General features: G+C 47.3%; 1 protein-coding gene across 1 annotated transcript in view; it reads right to left on the reverse strand.

Moving 5' to 3' along the window:
* ANO3 (anoctamin 3) overlaps positions 1 to 23818 on the reverse strand; it is a 1634736-nt gene that overhangs the window by 68806 nt on the left and 1542112 nt on the right. The window contains exon 22 of the mRNA XM_078684212.1: positions 4812 to 4964. Coding sequence (XP_078540338.1) covers positions 4812 to 4964 — 153 coding nt within the window. The remainder of the gene's footprint in view (positions 1 to 4811; positions 4965 to 23818) is intronic.

The following is a 23818-nucleotide window of genomic DNA, read 5'->3' on the forward strand; positions in this document are numbered from 1 at the left end:
TCGCATCCCCTGGTGCACACCTTCTCTCCTTAGTAGTGAAACAAGGATTCCTTATTTACTAAAAGAATGTTGTCTTCGAAATTTCCATTGAAACAATTTGCTTTATTGTTTTTTTCCACTTCATTTATTATTTTCTCATGACATTCATCTTCATTCCATATTTATGTGGTATATTTACATAACATCAGAGATTCTTATTGCTTTATCCAAATCATTTCGGGCTTTACATAGCCCTTCATCAGGGAGCATGAGCTGCGAAAAATGAATAGAACAAAACATTTCAAAAACTAGAAATAGCAGGGGGATTGTTTCTCTCCCAAGGTGGAAGATGTGGAAGTATGGGAATTACCCCGAGGCGTAATTTTAGGAATTTTTCTTTAACATTAGTTTTCATGCCGATGCTGAAGTACGCTTGTGGCCGCAGTTTTTCATAGTCACCCACCGTTAGCCATCCGTGTGCTCTGTTTGCTAGGTCTTTCTTGTCTTCTATCGCTGAGATGATGCTAGCTGATTTTTTGGCTACTTTTTTAAAAGACAAGAGATCTATTGATGTTTCCCGGGTGTCAGTCAGGCCTAGAAGTTTGAGTGATTCATATAAGTAGGCTCTCGGCGCGAGGTTGCGGTGCCGAAGTAGTTCTTCCCATAGGTTTGCACATAAAGATCCAGCATCTGCATTGCGAATTTTATGCCAATTTGTTACATACACGCTCCGCCTCTCTAGAGTTTGTTTCAAGATTCCGAATTCTAGTCGAATCTGAGCCGGGGAGACGTATTTGGGAAGATTAAAAATAGCCCTGTATGAGTTGGCAATGAGTGTGTCCAGCAACGCCGCATCCTTACCGTGGTGTGATTCACTCCCATAAGTGAGAGTCGGTTTTAGTTTGGCACTCAATATTTCAAGAAGAGGTTTGAGTGTAAGGTCAGGTAGTTTGACCTTCAATGATTTTAGAGTCAAATAGGTCATTGTAGCCTTCCCTCGCAAAGATTTGAACTGCGCCCTCGAGGTATTATTTGAGTCCAGGATTACTCCCAGGTACTTATATGTAGTGACCTGGTCGAGCTTTTCGCCATTCAAGTACCAGCAGGGGCTCCTTAGAGGGCGTGCATTGGATGCCACTGCAGTTGTGATCTCAAGGGGGTACAACCCATGCATCTGACTCTGCCTGAATCCTATCTCTGGTACAAGTAGCAATGCTCAGAGACTAGAGGGGAGCAGTTTCCTTTTTGTAACACTCATGAAGGTGAAACTCTAGATTATTGTTTGTTTTGCTTTCCGCTTTGGGAGCTTCCTGCATCTCCCACATACTTCTGAATATCTACCTGGTTCCATGTTCTACCCTTGCCCTTTCTCCATGCCTCTGTTTGTTACACTTTATTTGTTCACTATGGTTGTTTATATTATATTTTGGGTTCATTGGAAGTATTGTAAATTATCTGTGAACTTTTGTCAACTGTACATTATCATTTGCTTCTCAAAGGTGGACACCGTGACACCTGAATGCAACCTACGTTTTGGTAATTGTTATCATGCTGAACTGCTGTTTCAAGCATCTCTGTGTGACATGGAGCTTATTAAGCACTGAAAAATATATCAAATGTTATTACACCATAATCAACATCTCATGACATTTAAGCCCTGGACTGATGTGGATGATAAGCAAACACCATCTTTGGAAATTATTAGTGCCTTTCCTGTAGTGCTTCAATGTGTAAAACGAGGCACTTATGATATCATATAGTCCATCCAAATGAATCCAAGCCTTTTATGAACCATACAAAAACACACCTCCATAAGGATTGGTTAGGATTTCTTCCCAATGTGTGCAAGGTACTTAAAAAACTATAAAATGACTCAACTCTTCCTCGAACACACAAATGTTTGTGTTTCTACATAAGGGCTTTTTACTAGGGCTTTGTAATATGTGATCCAGTAATGAACAATACTGTGGGCCAAGGAATTACCAGGTGCAATATTACGAAAATATTCTCATTTTGGAAAGGAAGATACAGCATAAGAATAGTACCAAAATACTATATGTTTCCCTTAGGTACAAACGATGTTATGTGGGTTTTACTGTCCCGCCAAGTTTCTACAGATGAAAATCGTGCAAGCAAAAGCCATTGGTTCTGATCTACATCTGCTTACTGTGCTCAGTAAAATTAACATACCGACTAGATGATTTAACATATTTACTCCAACTCCTGAATTGGTGGTTCTAGGGGGTCATGCTGTATTTTGAAATGAAATGAAATGAAATGAAAAAGGAACTTAGTTAAGCGCACTGTGGCCAAGCGGCTTCCTGGCGCTGGGGGGTAAGGGGGAGAGGGGGAAGGAGGGGGAGGGAAGGGAGGGTGGGAGGGAAAGGAAGGGAAGGGAAAGAGAAAACGGGTTCGACACTGCAAACAATGAGACTAGCCAGGGAAAGCCTGAAGAAAAAGAAAAGTTTTTAGTGCTTTTCGAAAAGCCGGGTAGGTGGGAATTGATCGGATAGAGAATGGAAGACTATTCCAATACTGGGGGGCCAGCACCGAGAAACGGGTGCCACCAATGCGAGCTTTACGGAAGCGGGGGACTTGAAGAAGAAGTTGAGAGGACGAACGAAGAGTACGAGAAGGGGTGTAGGGAGTGATCAAAGAAACAATAAACAAAGGGGCGGAGTGGGTGAAGGCCAGAAAAGCTAGGCAAGCTAATTTGAAGGAAGAACGAAGGCGTACAGGGAGCCAGTGAAGGGACTTGAGGACAGGCGTGATGTGAGAGAATTTGGGAAGTTGAAAGATGAGCCGGGCGGCCTGGTTCTGTATGGCCTGAAGCCGGCGCATTTCGTAGCCGGGGATGCCAGAGTAGAGGGCATTCCCGTAATCGAGACGGGAGGTAATGAGGGCTGAGATGATGGATTTGAGGGCATCAGTGGAGAAGAATCGGGATATCTTACGAATGAGGCGGAGGGATAAGAAACAGGATGAGATGACAGCACTAACTTGCGAATGAATGGAAAGATCACTGCTGACTTTGAGGCCTAAAGTACGGACAGTGGGAACTGGAGTAGGGGGAGTGCCAAGAGAGAGGGGCCAGTAAGAAGGGGACCAGGGATTAGAGGGACCACCAGTGAGGACAAGCTCCGTCTTGTCGGGGTTTAATTTAAGGTGGTTCATGATCATCCAGTCCGAAATGAAAGTTAAAGTGGAACTGAAAAAAGAAGAAGAATCAGGAGTGGAGAGATCGAAGATGAGCTGGAGGTCATCAGCGTAGTTATACACGGAGACCCCCAGCTCACGAAGAGAGAAGATTAGAGGAAAGATGTAGAGGTTAAAAAGGAGAGGGGAAAGAGAGGAACCTTGGGGGACCCCACACACCAAGGGGCGGGCAGGGGCGGAAAAACCAGCAAACTGGACTGCCTGGGACCTACCCCGAAGGAAGGACTTCAGCCAGGATAGTGCTGACCCCCTAATGCCGGCTGCGCTGACACGGTCGAGAAGGATGGCATGATCAACCGTGTCAAACGCAGCCGACAAGTCGAGGAGCACCAGCGCCTGGGGGGAGTTGGAATCAGCCCCTCCCTTAAGTTCATCCAGGACAGCAGTGATGACCGTCTCAGTAGAATGACCCGGGCGGAAACCCGCCTGGTGAGAGGCCAGAAGGCCATGCCTCTCGATGTAAGAGGAGAGGCAGGAGGTGACGTGGCTTTCCACAATCTTCCCCAGGTAGGGGAGGAGAGAAATAGGCCTAAAATTAGAGGGTGAAGAAGGGTCTAGTCCGGGTTTTTTTATTATGGGGAAAACAGAAGCTATTTTGAAAGAGGAGGGAACAGATCCAAGGGCCATTTTGAATGCAGATTGCTTTTTTTCATTTACATTTTAATATTTTTCAAATATTTATTCGCCCTTTAAGGAGAAGGAAAGCAAATTATCAGGCCTAGGCAGAACACGTGTAGTCAGCGGGCTTACAAAAAACACGCTGCGAGATTCCGCCCTTGAAAACACCTGTTTTTTTTGTCTCCACTACCACACAGTCGCTGCCCCTTCATCTCACTCTGACAGGCTCCTGCTCCTAACCCCTCCCCCATCCACTTTGCGACACGGTTTCCATCCTTCTATTCCGTCTTTCCACTTTACATGTTTTACCTCTCTTGCTCTCAGGATCGGGATTCGGGAAATAGCAGATGATTAAAATGAGTGGGGTCCACCGGCTCAAATTGAGCACTGGGGGAAGCCGAGTGAAATTATAGCGAACAGTTCCAAGTGAAGTCTTAATGACGAACACCCTCATATTCCCCATGCATCTGTAAAGTCAGTGAGTTGGCAAAAGATAAGTAGGGCGGGAGCCTGTACGTAAACAAACAGATATGTATGGAAACATTAAAGTAAAATCACGAGAGGCTGTTTCCAGGGAGCAAATAAGCTCTACACAGAGATTGTGTTCCATATCTTATCGGCCTACCGAAATAAACATGCATTTAGCTTTTCTGTTGGACTGTACAAAGTCAAGCACAGGTTGTGTTTCAGCATGGAGAGTTAGCGTTGAAACTGTGTTCCTTTATAGAATGGCGTGTTCTACGTGAAGGATACATGGCTGTCATTGACCTTTAACCAGACACAAGAAGCGCATGCTGCACTGTACTATGCGTGGGCGCTGCTAAACAATGCATTTGAACAAATACGTATTTATGAGAGGGAAGTCTCCTATCGCTTCATCCAACCAATGAGACGTTCTCAACAGCCCTGCATAAATTCGTGTTAACAAGTGAAAGTGTGCAACTCGTGTTAGCACTGTGCACCGATTCATTTCACAAAAAGGCAATTTTTTTTCTTACCAATATCTGTTGCTCTTGCTGGCATCGGTCTTCTCCACTGCGTCACAAATTTGTAAGCATCCAGTCGGATTTCGATGATGTTGTTAAGCAGTGCCAGCAGAGGGGCGAGTGGGAAGGCAGCAACAAAAATGGTGGTGAAGCCGAACTGTATGACTAGGAAGAAAGAACATATGTTTAGCACTTCAAGATCACATTGCCTGAGAGCATCTTAAAGTTGTCAATCACAACAATGGTGCTGGAAATATTTTCAGAGTGGGGGTGTCGGCATTATTTTGATATAAACAGCCGTGATCTGTACAGGTAAGAGCGGCTGGAAAGGTAAGTCGACAAACAGAATAGGGAAAATAAAATAATATCACTAACCTTGCGGCGAGCCCAAGGTAAGTGGTTTAATTAACGTTTTTATTTTATTTTCCCAATTCTGTCGTCGGTCTCCCTGCCCCACACCCACCCCTCACCCCCGTACCCCTCTTACCTGATCCGGCTGAGCCTGTGTATAACTGAGGTCATAAGGATTGTGAAAAATCCAAGAGTCCCACAGAAAACAGATGTACAAATGTGCCACACCCATTGAGTAGGATGTGGGGGGGCCACTCTACAACTAGGCCCGGGGTATACAGAGCCAGGAGGGGCGTACAGGGGGAAAATAATAGAGGCACACACAGGGCAACACTGGTATGGAACGGAAGCGACTCCGGTCTGTTTATTTAAGCCCTCTGGCCACGCCTGCCCAGAGAGTGCTACAATGTTTGTGGGTGCTTCCGGATGCCAGAGAGCTCCTGGAACACTAGACCGTTACATCCCATCCCAAATCAGTTCTTTATCCAAAATTTAACAAAACTATTCATATTCAAAGTCTGTCAGTCTGTGACTGGGCCGAGGGTTCGGCCGGAGGTTATATGGTCGCTGGCAAGCGTCACGATCCCGGCCGGACATGATTCCTTGTTGAGATGAGGGTGGTTTCACTGGGCTTGATGTTGTTGGCTCACCGGCACTACCCTCAGGTACTTCCATGTCTGGACCCACGCCAGGTACTGGATTTGGATTTTGAAGTGATTCAGTCAGTGGTGGTATCTGCTTGAACCAAGACACATTTCGTGTTATCTCTTCTCCATCTTTCTCCACTGTGACGACGGTGCCTTTTGTTGATTTCACATTCCACGGACCGGCCTCGAAAGGAGTACGGAACTTCCCGCCCGGTCGTCTAGCTCGTATTAACACGGAGTCGCCGGGAACCAATAGCCGGGGACGTGCTCTCCACCGCTGACTGGCTTTGTCATTGGTGCGGCGTCTTCGTTCCTGCGTCGCCGCCGGGTCATATGGTTCGGGGACCTATTGGTCTGCAGTGGGCAGCGTGTCTCGCCGAGGGCCAGTCAGCATGAGTGACCAGGGGGATCGCTGTGTGGTGCAGTGTGGGGTGCTTCTATATTCCCGTAGGAAGTGTTGGAGGGCTGCTTCCGGATCCTTTTCCTCCGCTGTCGCTATGCGTAGAATTTTATTGATGGTTATGTTATGTTATGTTACTTTGGTTTATATAGCGCCAACTCACCAACAGGTCTCGAGACGCTCTAGACCAAGGAAGACACACTATATTCTTACTCGCAGAAAAGGTAAAAGTAGTGTACAGGTTAACCTGTGGATCCAAAAGCCTCCCTAAACAGAATAGTTTTCAACTGCTTTCTGAAGCAAAGAAGATTAGACTCCTTGCGCAAGGAAACTGGCAGCTTATTCCTTAACAGTGGAGTAAGTATGGAAAAGGACCTTCCACCTTTTGTAGCCATTTTAAAACGAGGGCAAGTCAACAACTGGGCATCGGACGATCTTAAGGCGCATTTCGGGTTGTAAGGCATTAAACGATCCTTAATGTAGACAGGAGCTTGCCCATGAATTGCCTTATGTGCGATGCACAGGCTCTTGAATTCTACCCTCTGATTCACAGGGAGCCAATGAAGCTTAAACAGTAGAGGGGATGCATGAGATCTTCTCGGAAGTTTGAAAATTAAACGGGCAGCGTCGTTCAAAACGACCTGCAATCTGCTTATCAAGTTCTTTAGTAGGCCTAAATAAAGGGCATTGCCATAGTCCAATCTTGATAATATGGTGGCCGAAACCACCGTCCGAAGCATAGATTCGGATAGAAGGGGGACTAATCTACGCAATTGCCTAATTAGGCCAGTGCAGGTACCTACGACAGCAGAAATCTGGGTGGCCATAGACAAATCCTTGTCAATTTTTATACCCAGACTTTTCACGTTAGGCACTGGTGTTGGCGTGGGCCCAAGTTCTTTTGGCCAAAACAAATCCCCCCATGGTGAAATGCCAGTTGACACCACTAAGACCTCCGTCTTCTCGGGGTTAAGTTTCAGCAGATTGTCACTCATCCAGCTGACTGTATACCTAAGGACCTCCTGTATATGTAGCTGTGCTGCTTTAGAGTTCTCAATGCTAAAAAGCAGTTGGGTGTCGTCTGCGTTGTTAAACACCCGGCAACCCATCTGCGCTAAGGACTCAATAAGGGGTTGCAGGTAGAGATTAAAAAGCAGCGGTGATAACGCAGATCCCTGCGGAACCCCACAGTCCACCCTGCCCATCTCAGAAATCTCCTCTCCCAGTTGGATCCTCTGCTGCCTCCCTGTCAAAAAGGACTCTAGCCATTTGTAGGCTATGTCCTTTATTCCAAACCTCGCCAGTCTGTCCAGGAGCAGATCATGGCTGACAGTGTCGAATGCCGCTGATAGATCTAAAAGTATCAGGGCACTCAGTTTCCTACTGTCAGCCATGTCCCTGAGCTCGTCCAACACCGAGAGCATCACCAACTCGGTGCTGTGATGTGCCCGAAAACCTGCTTGGCGTCCCTGGAGAAGATTGTGTGACTCCAGGAAAGCAGACATCAAATGTAGCACATGCTGTTCCAAAATTTTGGACATAAACGGCAGCTGAGAAATTGGTCGATAATTTTTCACATTTTCTGGTTCGGCTCCTGGTTTTTTCAGCAGGGGTCGTACCCGAGCTTCTTTGAGCCTCATTGGGAGATAGCCCATCTGCAGTGAGCTATTTAAAAAGGAGACAATGTGGTCTGACAAAATAGCTAATGCTCCTCGGAGGATGGTTGGAGGGCACGGATCTGCCGGTGAACCAGATTTTATAGAGGACATAAGATGTTCAAGCCTCGTGGAGTCCAACTCTGGAAAGGTCGAAATAGTGCAATCCTGCGGTATTTCGACCAGCTGCGGTGGGCAGAACCCACTTACAGTGTTGCTCTTGATCTCAGAGAGGATACTCTCTACTTTTTCTAAGAAGTAATGTTGGAACGTATTACACTCAATCTTTGTATCCGCATTCATTGGTTTCTTTGTCAGTTCTGACAGAATGTTGAAAGTTTCTTTCTGCACGTTTTGTGCGCGCTTAATGCGGGTATCAAAGTATTCAGCTTTAGCCACCAACATACATTTCTTATATGTTTTTAATAAGGTTTTATATTGCTCCCTGTCAGATTCCTCCTTGGATTTCCTCCATCTCCTTTCCATGCCACGAAGCTTTCTTTTAAGTTCTTTCAGAGAGGGGGTATACCAAGGTGCACCCTTCCCCAGACTCTTTACTCTTTGTAATTTCTCTGGGGCTATCTGATCGATTGCCTGGGAAATCGTCTGAGTTAAACACAGATAGTCCTCATCTAAATTTCCGCTAAGCGGAAAAAGGTATTGTGGGAGAATGTCCAACAAGGCTTGTGAATTAACCTTCCTCCATTGGCGTACTCGCTTCAGTTTTGGAGCTTGACAAGGGGGTTTCCCACTAATGGGGATAGTGCAGTAGATAAGAAAATGATCTGACCAAATACAAGGTAGGACGCTATCTATAGTGACTTCAGGGTCTGAGGTCCAAAACAGGTCGAGCGTATGTCCTTTAATGTGGGTAGGGCCTTCTACAAGCTGTGTCAGGCCGATTGAGGACATAACATGCTCCAATTGTCGAGATACTGAAACTTTGGGGGATTTTTCCCAATGAAGGTTAAAATCGCCAGTAACCACCACTTTTTGGTATCTAGAACAGATATCAGATATGATGGGACAGAAGAGATCATTAAATGCAGGCGAGGAATTTGGGGGATGATAGAGGGTAAGAATCACCCAGCAGGAGTTTTCAAAAGTGAATTTGACGCCAAGTATGTCAGCAAGGTCTATCGAGTCTGCCATCAAATTTTCCATTGTCAAATGCCTTTTAAAAAAGATTGCAACTCCTCCACCTCATAGGTTGTTAGCGCGATTATGCCAAACAACATCATATTCATTGGGCAAGGCAGCTAAAATATCTGGGGCTGAATTTTCATCTAACCACGTCTCGGTTAAGGTTAGAATATCGATATCACCATCCTGGAGGAGAGTGAATATATCGAGATGGTGTTTATGAAGAGATCTTGTATTCAAACTAACCACTTTCAATTGGTGTTGACGGCGATAAAGCCTAGTATTAGGAGATCTCAATATATGCAGGTCTTTCAGCCTATCGATGATACTCGGCTCCAGCCTCACCTTATTTGCGTTAAGCAGATGTAAAAAGTCCGCATGATAAGTATAGTTTTGACTAAGAGTCCTAGCCCCTGGGCCCGGTCGTGCGCGGACGGGCGCAGACGGGCTGGACTCTGGCATGACTCCGGCGTGCTCACGCTGCGCGCGAACGCTGCGCGTATACATGGCCACCTTAAGTAGTTGTCCAACCCCTAGCACGCTAACCACAATGGCGCCGCCGAGGGTGCAATCGTTACCCCCAAGATGGCGCTGGCATTCAATACAAGTGAGCAGGACCCGCCAAGTGCGGTGTTCAAACAATTATGGAGCGAGTGAGGGCCAGGTCTCCAACCTAAAACCAGGGTAAGATTAAACTATAAAAAATAAAATAGAAAACGGGAAATTAAAATATCCGAGCCTAAGCGCGAATATTAAAAAATAATGCGAGCCTGAGCGCGACCTGAGCGCGACCTGTTCTAAAGCGCTGCTTTCCAGAATGAATGGCGTTACCTGGTCCGCATAAACTGTTCGACTTCCCCATTTGCTTGTGGCCATTGGGGAGTGATTCGGTGATGTTTTATTCTGAGTCCTCCTAAGAAGTCCTTGAACTCGCTGCCCTGGAATGGGGGCCCATTGTCCGTTTTGATGACATGAGGAAGGCCAAACAGAGCGAATGATATGCTCAGGATTGGCTGGAAGTTGGCGAAGCTTGTTGAGGGTGCCACTTCCACTATAGGGTACTTGGTGTAGCTGTCCACTAGGACGACAGTGACCCTCCCGGCAGGGTAGCTTCCAAAATCTAAGCTGACCCACGACCAGGGCGACGGCACTGGATCTTCCGTGAGGACTGGTGCCGGGGTCTCAGGATTGCTGGTAAGTTGGTATGATCGACAGTTACGGACCACGGTGCTAATACTTTCTTCTGGGTCGGGAAACCACACCTTTTCTCTCATCCGCGCCTTCATCCGTCTTGTGCCTTGATGACCTTCATGAGCGAGGACTGTTGCTTGCTCTTGCAGGTCTTTTGGAATTACAACTCGTGACCCTTTCAAAATGATGCCATTGTCAGCAGCACTGAGCTCGTCGCGAACCCTCCAGAATTTTCCTAGACGGGTCCTGTCTGCCTCACTCCAGCCCTGGAGATTCTTGAGGAAACCTTTCCATGACTCACTCTTCAGTGCCTGAGACAGTGCACTGCAGCGTCAGCGTCAAGGTGGTCTTTATGACGTTGCTGGACATCGCCCAAGGACACGACCACTGTGAGATCATGTTGACAAAGCCTTCGGTCTTTGATTCTTGACCCACATAAAGCTCAGGTGTGAGCAATGGGTGACGAGATAGAAAATCAGCGGGATTCTTGGCTCCAGGTCGGTACACCAAGTCCATCTGGTACTGCTGTATTTGTACTGCCCATCTCTCTATTCTGGGCGGTGGATGAGGAGCTGTGCCTCTGAACAAAGGAAGGAGCGGCTGGTGGTCGGTCACTACTCGAAATGGGTGCCCACTGACGTAAAGGTGAAAATGGTTGCAGGCCCACTTTACTGCTAGCGCCTCTCGTTCAATCTGTGAATATTGTGCCTCTGTTGCCGTGAGCGCTTTGCTTGCAAATGCCAACGGGATCCAGACTCCTGGTTTGTTTTCCTGGGTAAGTAGCGCGCCCAACCCAACTGGGCTAGCATCAACTAGAATCTCCGTGGACTTGGTGGTGTCAAAGTAGGCCATTGTGGTGCTGTCCAGCAGTGCTGACTTTACTTGGCTGAAGGCATTTTCTTTGGCGGACGTCCATTTCCATGGGGTTTCCTTCTTCGTGGGGTTCCTCAACGGTTCTGCTATGGTTGCTAAGTTGGGTATGAATCTTGCACGGTATGTTGCCATTCCCAGGAAGCTTTTGACTTAAGACGCGATGTTCGGGGCAGGGGCGAGTTGAATGGCCTGGGACTTTTGGGGATCTACCTTTACACCTTCTGAGCTGAACACATACCCGAAGAAGGCAATCGTTTTTTGAAAGAATTGGCACTTATCCTTGTGAAGTGTCACTCCGTGTTCTGCCAGCCGTTGTAGGGTGGCTCTGAGTCGCCGGTGGTGTTCCTCGACTGTCTTGGGGTGAATCAAGATGTCGTCGCTTACGTTAAGGACGCCTTGAAGTTCTGATAGGATCTCTCTTACGGTGTTTTGAAAAATTTCAGATGCTGACGATATTCCAAAATTGAGTCTATTGTATCAGCGGAGTCCGAGGTGGGTTGAGAATGTCGTAATATATCTGCTTTCTTCAGCCAGTCTTAGCTGGTGATAACCGGCATTTAAGTCCAGCTTCGAAAACCATTGCGGGCAGTTTAGGTCGGCCAGGAAGTCGTCCACTGTCGGCATCAGGTGTCTCTCTCGCTTGATTGCTCGATTAGGCATTCTCATGTCTATGCAAATGTGAATTTTCCCTGGCTGCTTAGGTTTCTCAGCAATTACCATGGGGTACACCCACGGGGTGGGGCCCGAAACTTTTTCGATCACGCCTTGCTGTTCTAGTTTCAGGAGTTCTTGCTCAACCACTGGTCTGAGATGAAAAGGGATTCGCCGGTGCCTTAGTGCCACGGGCTGTATGGCCTTGTCGATATGCAGTTTTACCGGTTGTTTCTTGATGGTTCCTAGCCCCTTAAACAGCTGTGGGAACAACTCCAATACATCTTCTGTCTGGAGCATCTTCACTGTGTTCGCAAACTCAATCAGATGGAGGTCTTCCGCCGGGTGGCTTCCAATTAGTAAATCTGCTTCCCGGTCGACAACGTGAAAGGTTGTCGTTACTTCTTTGTCTTCTGCTTTGACCTGGACCACCATCTTCCCTTGGAGAGGCAGAGGCTTCTGACTCCCATACGTCAGTATTCAAATTCGGGAGGGTACAAGTTGCGGGCTTGGGTTCAGGGTTTTGTAGTGCTGCAGGCCCATCATGTTGACTGTTGCTCCTGTGTCAATTAGACCTGTCACCACAGATCCATCGATCTCAACATTGCATTTTGGCTGCGGCCTCCGCTTCCTTTTCAGGTCACTTGCGAACAATACAAAATAGCACTCTTTGTCATCTTCAGTGGATGAGTCGTTCAGGCGGGAATAATGGCGAGACGGTGTTTTCATCGGACGCGACGTTGTTGGCTCTTCCAGCGACAGGTGTCTCACTGCGCCTGCTAGCGTTTTCTTTCCTGGGGTGCTATTGCCTCGCAACCCTCCTCTGCACACGCTTGCAAAGTGGTTCGGAATCCCGCACTTTGAACACACCTTCCCTCTTGCAGGGCATCCGTCTATATTGTGCTCCTCTCTCCCGCAGTACCCACACGGCGTGCGTCGCGCTGTTCTGGTGGGCCACCTGCCACATCCGCCTTGAGTCGGTGTGCGGATTGCATCGACCCGCTCCATCTTCACGTGGGCGTTGGTGTCTGTCTGTTAGTTTAGCGTGGTTTCCATCGCTGTCGCTCTAATGTCAGATAGCTCGTGTGACCGCGCCAGAAGAAGAATTTCCTCCAGGGTGATGCGTGGTTGTCGAAGAATTAACGTCCGCAGTGGTTTGTTTCGGCAGCCCTGGATGAGCTGCGCCGTGACTTCCTTGGTTTGATCATCCTCAGTCCACATGCTCACCAGTTCCCCGAGCCGTGCATGGAAGGCGTCCATCGTCTCTCCTTCCCTTTTTCGGGATTGCCTGAACTTGAAAGGCTTGTAGTTGGGGTTGAGCTGTGAATCAAAATGGGCATTCAGTGCCCTGTCGGCGGCATTGTAGTCATTAGATGCACCAGTGTTGGGGAGATGTGCGAACAGTTTGTAGATCTCATCTCCACCAAAGTGCAGGAGCAGCGATCTTTTGACAGCTTCATCTGTTTCTCGGGTCGCAATGAAGTAATTGTCCAGGCGCCCAATCCATACCGCCTACCTCGGTGCCGGGGTTGATGGGTCAATCAATTCGCTGAATGGGGGTAAAGCTTGTATTTGAGAATGTGCTGACGGTGGGGGCGGTTGTGTTGGTGGGGCAACTTGTGGTTGGTTTGCAGTCGATGCGGCCGCCTTTGGTGCTGGTTGATTGAACATGGTATGTTGTTGGCACTCTGCTTATTTTCCTGTCGCTCCTTCCAGCCTTTCTTGCCTGCTCGGTTGTCCAGCTGGATGCTCTTGCCAATGCTTGTTGTGGAAACCTTCTCGGTTGCTTAGGCACCGTGAGGTTTGGTGGTTCTTGATGCCCGTGGGATTGGTGCTAGACTCACTGACGTATGACCCTTGTGTTGGTCGTTTTCTTGTGCTTGGCCTTGCCAGTGCTTGTTGTGTGGCTGGGCTTTCTTTTCCTGTGGTTGCAAAACCTTCCTCCAGTTCACCGTGTGCTGCGAGCACTGTGGGTCGCTCGCGGGTAACCTCTCGCTCCAGGGAGACTTTGTCAGGCCTGCAGCGTTCTCTTCAGTGCTTCCTACGCGTTCCTCAAGATGCGTGTGCTTTTATGGCCCCTCTACCACGCATGCGCGCGCTCCGCTTATTGCGGGGAGCTGCCTGAGGGGTGTGAGCGCTTCGCACCTGCCTTTGGTGAGTTTTTAAATGTTTCTTGGCAGCGCTGATCACCAGTCTCATGGCCGCCTCTGTTCCCGCTGCTCGTGGGGCTTCTCTGCAGGTACTGCTGACGCCAGTCACTGTCGGCAGGAACCGCTGGTTCAGCGCGTCTCTTCGCGGTCTCTGCGGCTCGTGCAGATCGCCGTCCTCGATGCATTTCTCAGCATCCCACCCTCGTCGCCAGTGTGGGGGGGCCACTCTACAACTAGGCCCGGGGTATACAGAGCCAGGTGGGGCGTACAGGGGGAAAATAACGGAGGCACACACAGGGCTACACTGGTATGGACCTGAAGTCCCGAGCGACTCCGGTCCGTTTATTTAAGCCCTCTGGCCACGCCTAGCCAGAGAGTGCTACAATGTTTGGTGGTGCTTCCGGGTTGCCAGATAGCGCCTGGAACATTAAACCGTTACATAGGAGAGAGGCAAGGGTTTGATATGTAGTCAGTGGTGCATTATAGAGCTATGCTGTGGCAGAGTGTTGTCATTTAGAAACCACTGGAGTCAAGCTATCCAGGGTGATGAAGGCTGATAGCCAGAAACCGGTCCTTGGATGCTTGATTCCGGTCTGGGAAAGACATGGCTTGGTAGATCGGACTGGACTGTTCCCATGAGGCACAGGATCAGAGCATATAGTCAGTGTCTAACCCAGGGTGGTGTGGAGTGCAAAAAAACGATGGATTTAGGCCCAGATCCTTGTACTGGGATAAATGTATGACATTGTTCTACATTCTGTCCATCAACTGTGTTTTTTGCAATTTTCACCCCGAGTGGGCTGGGTATGCTCAGACGTGAGTCCCATGCTCTCCACACCACTGGAGTCAAGCTATCCAGGCTGATGAAGGCTGATAGCCAGAAACCGGTCCTTGGATGCATGATTCCGGTCTGGGAAAGACATGGCTTGGTAGTTCGGACTGGACTGTTCCCATGAGGCACAGGGTCAGAGCTGATTTCCATATAGCCAGTGTCTAACCCAGGGTGGTGTGGAGTGCAAAAAAACGATGGATTTAGGCCCAGAACCTTGTACTGGGATGAATGTATGACATTGTTCTACATTCTGTCCATCAACTGTGTTTTTTGTCATTTAGAAACAGCACATTTCCCGTTGAAATACCCTCTAGATTTGCATAGACATACAGTTCAGGGATAAAACTATATCATGCACAAACAATAATGTGTGGAAACAGGTTTCAGCAAATAATACTAATTATCTCATCACTAAGTCAAGTCAAGTCACAAATTATTTATTCGCCCACTAAAAGCCATAAAAGCACACAGATAAATCCATCAAACATACAATAGCTAAAGGAGTTACTATTCCTACTCAGAAAATCTGTTTTGCCTGAATTAATTTATATAGAGCTATGTATACAGACAAATAGAGATAAAAGATAATTATAAAAAAAAATCAAAATGCCACTCTAAATATAAAATTCAACACATAAGATGCAAATGTAGCATAGCATAGGCAGGTTAAACAAGCTACAAAATCAAGCCATATCACACACAAAAATAGGCGCTTATATTCCCCAGAAAGCATTAGGCGAGTTTAACCTAATTACACCTTAGTCTAAAGGCCCCTGTAAATAAACTTGCAACCCCAAAACAAACCATAGGTGAATAAGGCATTTGTAAACATAGTAATGCAGAACCTACTTGAACAAATTGGCCGGGTTTAAGGAGAGCGTCATAAAATTCACAAAGTAGACTCTGCCCACCCCAATCTCGTCCTGTTTAGTTTCGTTTTGCTGCCATCTTGTTTGTTTGTGCCTTCCAGCCCGCCCCTCCACCCAGCTCCCGCCTCCCAGCTGACCCTCCCTCCCACAGGATACGTAAAGACGATCCCATACCCCACAACGTTGTGACCGTCCTGACTCCGTCAGAAGCGGTCGCTCCCCTCGCTCCCTGCCTCCAGCAGCTGGTATCGTAGCGCTCTCTCTGCATTGATTGTCTTGTGCTGATATTGTGTTGGTGATTACGCTCGCACTGCATTGATTGTCTTGTGCTAATATTGTATTGGTGATTGCGCTCGCACTGCATTGAGTGTCTGGTGCTGATATTGTGTTGGTGATTACGCTTGCACTGCATTGATTGTCTTGTGCTAATATTACCGCATTGCCTAATTTAGCGTTACGCTATTTTTTGCACAGCCCACATTGTGCCAATCAAAGTGTGCTGCATACTGTAGCGCTTGTGCTTATCTGTGCCTGATTGTGCCTGCGCCTCTGCCCACCCCAATCTCGTCCTGTTTAGTTTTGTTTTGCTACCATCTTGTTTGTTTGTGCCTTCCAGCCCGCCCCTCCACCCAGCTCCCGCCTCCCAGCTGACCCTCCCTCGCCCCCCACTATCCACTTATGTCATATGTATTTGCCGAAGGCGCGCCAAAGGTAAGCCCGTCTACGCCCGTCCGCGCCTGGACCGCGCCCAGCGCCAGACCCCCTGGTCCCCGCAAAATCCACTCCACCCGCATAACGTACGACGCCGCAACCCTCTCAGCACCTAACCCCGGCCGACTCCCAAACTGCTACCAAGCCGCTCCAGGTCACACCCATGGACCCTACACCTGCCGCTCCTGCAAGTTCGACTGCATCAGGACCCACACCAAATCCACTAACTCCAATCAGAGCTCCGACACTAACCACCTGAAATGCATCCTGCTCAACACCCGTTCGATCCACAAACACGCCATTGACCTTTGGAACCTTCTCGACACTACATCGCCGGACGTCCCCTTCCTTACAGAAACCTGGATGAACACCTCATCAGCTCCCGACATCGCCATAGCCATCCTGGACGGCTACAAGATCATCCGAAAGGACCGCATCAATCAAACAGGAGGAGGCATCGCCATCGTCCATAAGAACACCATCCGCATCACGATCAGCTCAGACGATAACCTCGCTACCGCCGAACACCTTCACTTCCAAATCCACACCGACCCCAAGACCACACTCAGAGGCACCCTCATCTACAGGCCACCAGGACCCCGCACACAATTCAGCGAAGACATCACTGACTTCATCAGCCCACACGCCCTCCCCTCCAAGGACTACATTCTACTGGGAGACCTAAACTTCCACCTGGAAAAGACAAACGACAGCAACACCACCACCCTTCTGGACAACCTGGCCAACCCCGGACTCGAACAACTTGTTGATACCCCCACCCACTATGCCGGTCACACGCTCGACCCAATCTTCACCTCCAGCAAACACATCTCCTTCAACCACACCACAGCTCTCCACTGGACGGACCACAGCTGCGTTCACTTCAACTACAAAAAGACCACGACCCACAACCTCCCACAACCAATTTCCCGAAGAAACTGGAACAAAATAACCACCGACCAACTCTTCACATCGCTTCACCAAAACCCTCCTGCCAAACCATCGGACCCAAACCAAGCAGCCACCAACCTCACACAATGGATCACCTTGAAAAACCATCAAATCAAGCAAGGTAGCAAAAAAGCCCCCTGGTTCAACGATGACCTTAAGAAATCCAAGAAGCTCTGTCGCACCCTCGAGAAAGCCTGGAGAAAAAACCATACCACCGACAACCTGACCACCTTCAAGAACGCCACCCGCAAACACCACCAACTAATCCGATCCACCAAGAAATCAGCATTCAAGGACCGACTTGACAACAACACCCACAACAGCAAGGAACTATTCAACATCGTCAAAGAATTTACCCACCCCAACGCTGGCACCAACGACAACACTCCTCTGCGACTCCCTAGCCTCATTCTTCCACAACAAAATCGCCGACATACATAACAGCTTTGAAAACAAGTCCGGAGACCAGTCCACTCCACCCACCTCCGAACCAAACCCCCCTCTAACAACCTTTGCGCCTGGAACCCAATCACCACTGAAGACACCATCCGCCTGATGAGCTCCATCCACTCAGGATCGCCAACCGACCCATGTCCCCACCACATTTTCAACAAAGCAGACTCCATTATCGCACCCCATCTACAAGACGTCATCAACTGCTCCTTCAACTCCGCTACCTTCCCGGAAAGCTGGAAACATGCCGAACTCAGCGCCCTTCTGAAGAAACCCACAGCAGACCCCACTGAACTTAAGAACTACCGCCCCATCTCGCTCCTCCCATTCCCTGCCAAAGTCATTGAGAAAGCCATCAACAGTCAGCTCGCCGCCTTCCTCGAATCCAACAAATCCCTCGACCCATCACAGTCCGGCTTCAGAGCCAAACACAGCACCGAAATCGCCCTCATTGCAGCAACAGACGACATTCGAACATTACTGGACAACGGAGAAACAGTTGCCCTCATCCTACTTGACCTCTCCGCAGCCATCGACACAGTCTGTCATAGCACCCTCATACAACGCCTCAGCAACTTCGGAATACAAGGAAAAGCATTGGACTGGATCATCTCATTCCTCACCGGAAGAACCCAGAGAGTCCGCCTCCCCCCTTTTAGATCAGAGGCCACCGAAGTCATCTGCGGCGTACCACAAGGATCATCACTCAGTCCCACCCTCTTCAACGTATACATGAGTCCCCTCACATCCATCGCGCGCCAACACAACCTCAACATCATCTCCTACGCAGACGACACCCCGCTGATCCTCTCCCTCACCAGAGACCCAAACACCGCCAAAACCAACCTACACGAAGGAATGAAAGATGTAGCCGAGTGGATGAAAAACAGCAGTTTAAAACTGAACTCGGACAAAACGGAAGTCCTCATCTTAGGCTCATCCCCCTCTACTTGGGACGACTCATGGTGGCCACCGGCCCTGGGAACCGCACCCACACCAACGGACCACGCACGTAACCTAGGCTTCATCCTGGACTCCTCCCTCTCAATGACCAGGCAAGTCAACGCCGTCTCATCATCATGCTTCAACATCTTACGCATGCTCAAAAAAATCTTCCGTTGGATCCCCACCGAAACAAGAAAAATGGTCACCCACGCACTGGTCACAAGCAGACTGGACTACGGAAACACCCTTTACGCCGAAACCACAGCCAAACTACAGAAAATCTCCAACGCATCCAAAACGCCTCAGCCAGACTCATACTAGACATCCCCCGCCAAGCTCACATTTCCGGTCACCTGAAAGACCTCCACTGGCTTCCCGTCAACAAGAGAATAACGTTCTGTCTCCTCACCCACGCACACAAAGCCCTCTACGACCTAGGACCCGAATGCCTCAACTCGCGCCTGTCCTTTTACACCCCCACCCGCCAACTACGTTCGTCCAATCTAGCCCTCGCCGCAATTCCGTGCATCCATAGATCCACCATGGGGGGAAGATCCTTCTCCTACCTAGCGGCCAAAACCTGGAATTCTCTCCCCACCCACCTCCGCCTTACACAGAACCACCTCTCCTTCAGAAAGCAACTACAAACTTGGATATTCGATAAGTAAAGTACCCCCCCCCCTCCCTCAAGCGCCTTGAGACCCTCTGGGTGAGTAGCGCGCTATACATATTTTGAACTTGAACTTGAACTTCAAGGTGTCCTGATCAGGAAAATGGTGGCACGGACATGGCTTTAAAGCACCAGGCTTCGTGTAGTCTTTAGGAAAGGCTAATAGCCAGTGTATAAGGTTCAGTCTGAATCTGGTTAACACAAAGCAATGGTGCACCTTAGTGACCAGTAACAAATAAGGCTGCAACTGTGGGCTCAATTTCAGTGTGATATAGTTCCTATGGGCTTAGCTAATTCCTTCCCTTCCCTTATCCCCTGCTGCCTGGCCAGGGACACATGTTCGATATCCCTAATATCTGCTGGGCATAAAGGCCCCAAGTAAAGTGTCTTCATTTGTATTCATCCTATTCAACACTTAAGTAAATACAGAAACATTTACCTCATTTGTGCATTTCTAGCTGCTGATGGGGTTAAAATGTGTGTATAGTTATTTTACATGTATTTGAATGTTGTAGTGAGATAGAAAAAAACAGCACCAAACAGCCTTCCTTTCCACACTTGCTGTAGTCCAGCAAGATCACCACCTTTTAGAAGATCCTCTCATATTGCGGTCAGAGGAAAACAATGTAACACCAATTACATTTAAAACCAGCAAATTGTCATTAAATACAGCCTGATGGTTGACCTTTGTCTTTAAAGACACAGTAGTAAATGTGGCAAGATAAGCACACAATCTGAAGGCATCAGTTTAGATCATTCACTAAATGAACTCCATCATGGTTATATTGTCCATCATGGCTAAATTGGACGTGCTGCTGCACCCCCACTATGTGCAATCCTACGTCCTGCCCTTATGACTCACAAGCAGTGAGAGTGAAAGAAGAGTGAAGTGAGCAATACAAAGATTATCTAGAGAGGGAAACCAGTGTTCATTCTAAGGAACAATTAGGTGTTCATTGAAACCCATGCAGAAAGTTGCACCAGTAAAACTAGTGTAATGTAATTTAATAGTTACTTTATTTGGTTTCGATTCATAGAAAACCATAAAAGTACATACATAAAATCTTAATACATTCATCAGGGAAAAAGAACATTACATATTTACGTTAAAATACCATTTAGTTAAAATATACAGTAAAGGAATTAAAAGGGAAAAAGAAACTCCAAACTTCAATTATAAGTTCTTTCTGTGTCGAATACAACATTTTAAAAACCTGGCAATGTGTAGGGCTAAGGATTCAGAATCAAGAAGTTGGAGAACCAAAAGGGCTGGGCGACATTGACGTAAACCAAGACTTTTTAAAATTGGAACAAGATATCTCTTTCTAGGTTCTAAATAGAATTTACAAAAAAGGGTCAAATGTAAAGTGGATTGGGTAGAGATGCCGTCACAGGGGCATTGACAAGGCTGCTGCAACCAGTCGTTAACATTGGGAAATGTGGCTAACCGAAAAAAAGTATTTAGCCTAAACCGGGTCAGCAGGAATCTATCGTAACTGCTTAGGTTCCAGGTTAAATAAGGCTAAATCAGCATGGAAGTTTGGATCAATAAAGCATGCTGAGCCGAAGATTTGCTGGCTTCGACAGGCAAACGAAGCTCCGCCAGATGGGTTAAACATTGAATTTTCAGTGCTTTCCTAGAGATCTGATCCATGTATAGCGGATTAAGATAGAAATTCTTTAGGCCCATATCATAGAGGAACCCTTTAACATATCGAAGCCAGCCAATCTTTGTAACATTTTCCAGAAGAAGACAATCCCTCACAATGCTTTCAGAGAAGACCAGCTTATCCGATGTCCATAGATGGTGCCATAGGAGTATAGGCTCAGCCTTTATGATGTCAGTAATATAGGGCAGGCCCAACTCTAAATGGCAACTAAACGTCGAAGTGCCCTGGGGAACCGCAAGAAAGAACCTCAGAAAGCGGTTTTCCACTTTTTGAAGGGATTCTGCCATAACGTAGCCCCACACCCCAGCCCCATAGATAGCAGTGCTGATACATTTAGCCTGATAAATACGAATCAGTTCCTCGGGCGCTCTTCTTCCCAATCTCTGAGTAAATTTTACCAAGGCCATGGTTGATTTTAAGAACTGCAATTTTCTAGCCTTAATGGCTTTTTTCCAGGTGCCCTTTTCATCTATTAGTACTTCAAGTTATGGATAAGTGGGGGTATGTTGTACGCTAGAATTGTTAATATAGATCGTCCTCTCTTTTCTTCGTTTATGACCACAGTTCATAATAAAAGTTTTTCTGATGTTCATTTTCAGATCTAGATTAGACATGAATAGATTGTATCGAGACAGTGAACGCTGAAGTTCAACGGGGGTGCGGGCGATGATCACTGCGTCATCCGTGTAGAGGAGAGTGGGAATCGGATGATGCTGAATTAAGGGTAGGTCCTTTGCCCCCTCCAACATGGCTTCTTCTAAGCCATTTGTGTACAAGATGAAAAGGACAGGGGCCAGGGCACAACCCTGTCTGACTCCCCGCTCACCCTTAATGATTCTGTCAGCTCACCCCCGTGCCAAATCTCACTCTAGCAGTGGCAGTACATTTCTCGAAGAAATTTTACTAGCTGTTGGTCAACTCCCATTGCTGTTAAAATGGTCCATAACTTTGAGTGGCCCACGCAGTTGAACGCTGCAGTAAGATCTACGTAGGCCAGATGAAGACTCCCACCTTTTGCAACCACATATTTACCCTTAATTAGGGACAGATTTAGAACTTGCTCGACAGTGCCCAAACCTTCCCTGAATCCATATTGAATATCAGATATGATCTTTTTTTCTTTGGACCATAACTGTAGTCCTTCTAAAATGATACGGCCCACAGTTTTTCCGAAAGAGTCCAGTAAGGAAATAGGACGATAGCAGGTTGGATTTAGGCGGTCGCCCTTTTTGAATACTGGAATCAGGATGGATTTTGACCACGAGTCCAACAGGCCAATTTTACAGGTTGCATCTAATTCCCCAAGTAAAATTAGGGCCCAAAGGGCTAAATTAAATTTATAGAGATCTACTGGAACCCCATCGGGCCTCGGGGCCTTTCCCCTTTATTAGCTATTAGTGCATTCTCGACTTCATTTTGGGTGAAGTCCAGCGGAAGGGGAAAGGACAAGGGGCTAGTTCTGTCAGAGTTCATCCCTGGGAGGCACTGATCTGTAATAGAGTTAGCTGCATCCCCAAATATGTTGGAAAAATGGGCAATCCAGGATGGTTCATCTATTGTAACCTCAATTTTGTTTGTATTTCTGGGACCTGACAGGAAAGGGGTGTTTATCACTTCCCAGAAAGCGGCACTGTTATTTAAACAGCAACTTTTGTGTAATTTTGACCAAAGCCCCTCTTTTAATTCTAGTTTTCTTGACCTTATAGCTTTATTTTAGGTTTTCCTAAGTTCAGCAATCTCTTTTTTATCCCTGACTGGTGCGTTAAGGGCTTTTTTCAGGTTTGAATTGGCTTTGGTGCAGGTGGAATTAAACCAGCCAACCTGGTTATTTTTTGCTCCTTTAGATTTGGAAGTTAGAGCTTTTTGGATGGAGTTGGTCACAAGCAAAAAGTTGTCAATAATCTCCTGTGGAGACGAAAGGTATGCCAAACAGATGTACTTAACAACTTTTTCTGTGACCTTTACCGGGTCGACTTTTGCCCACTTCAGGGCGTAGCCGTTCAACCAAACCATAAGTATGTCTTCCTCCCTATAAAGATTTCTCTGTTTGTTCCTTCCTCCTGTCATCGGGAGGAAAAGAGTGACTGATATGCGGAAGTGATCACTAAATACGCAGTCATGGGTGTTAAAGTTTGAGATAAGGGAAGAGGCAGTGCTTGTTAGGAGTATAAAGTCGATGCAGGTAGATGCACCTTTCCCATAAAAGGTTGATGTCAGAGGGACTATGGGCGATACCAATTCGTTAGCCAAGGTTAATTGAAGGCTCAAGATCGGAATGAGTAAAATGAGTGATGCCTATATCATTCTCATCTAAAAGGCCACATATGATGTTATCGTTATGTGGGCAAAGAGTCAAATTAAAATCGCCTCCCCAAATAAAAATAGGCTTTTTTTCCTTGTTGTTTGATATTAAAATCTAAAAGAAAAGTATGTATTTCCTTTAGAATAGCGATCAGCTGCAGCTGAGTTAAATTGTTATAAAAGTTAACTAACACAAGGAGGTCCGTTTTGTTGATATCGATTAAAATTATCTGATAATTGGGCTATATTTTTAAGGCAGTGATTACCCGGAATTGGATTAAATTGTTAATGTACACCACTAGGCCTCCCTTTGCACGTCCCGATGGGGAAGGTGTTGCGGGGGAAAAATACGTTTTATAGCCAATTAGGTGAACGGGCAAGACAGCCCAAGTTTCTTGTAGACATATAATGTCATAGTCCGGGCAAAAGTAAGCCACTCACCCAAGTTGGCCTTTGAAAGAAGGCCGGCAATATTCCAAAAGATAATTTTTAGCGGGACCCCTCTCATAGTGGGTGCATCTGCTAAGGCGGCTGTTAAATGTTCACTACCTTCATT

Source organism: Lissotriton helveticus, chromosome 3_2 (assembly GCF_964261635.1).
Source record: "Lissotriton helveticus chromosome 3_2, aLisHel1.1, whole genome shotgun sequence".
In the NCBI taxonomy this organism is placed as follows: domain Eukaryota; kingdom Metazoa; phylum Chordata; class Amphibia; order Caudata; family Salamandridae; genus Lissotriton; species Lissotriton helveticus.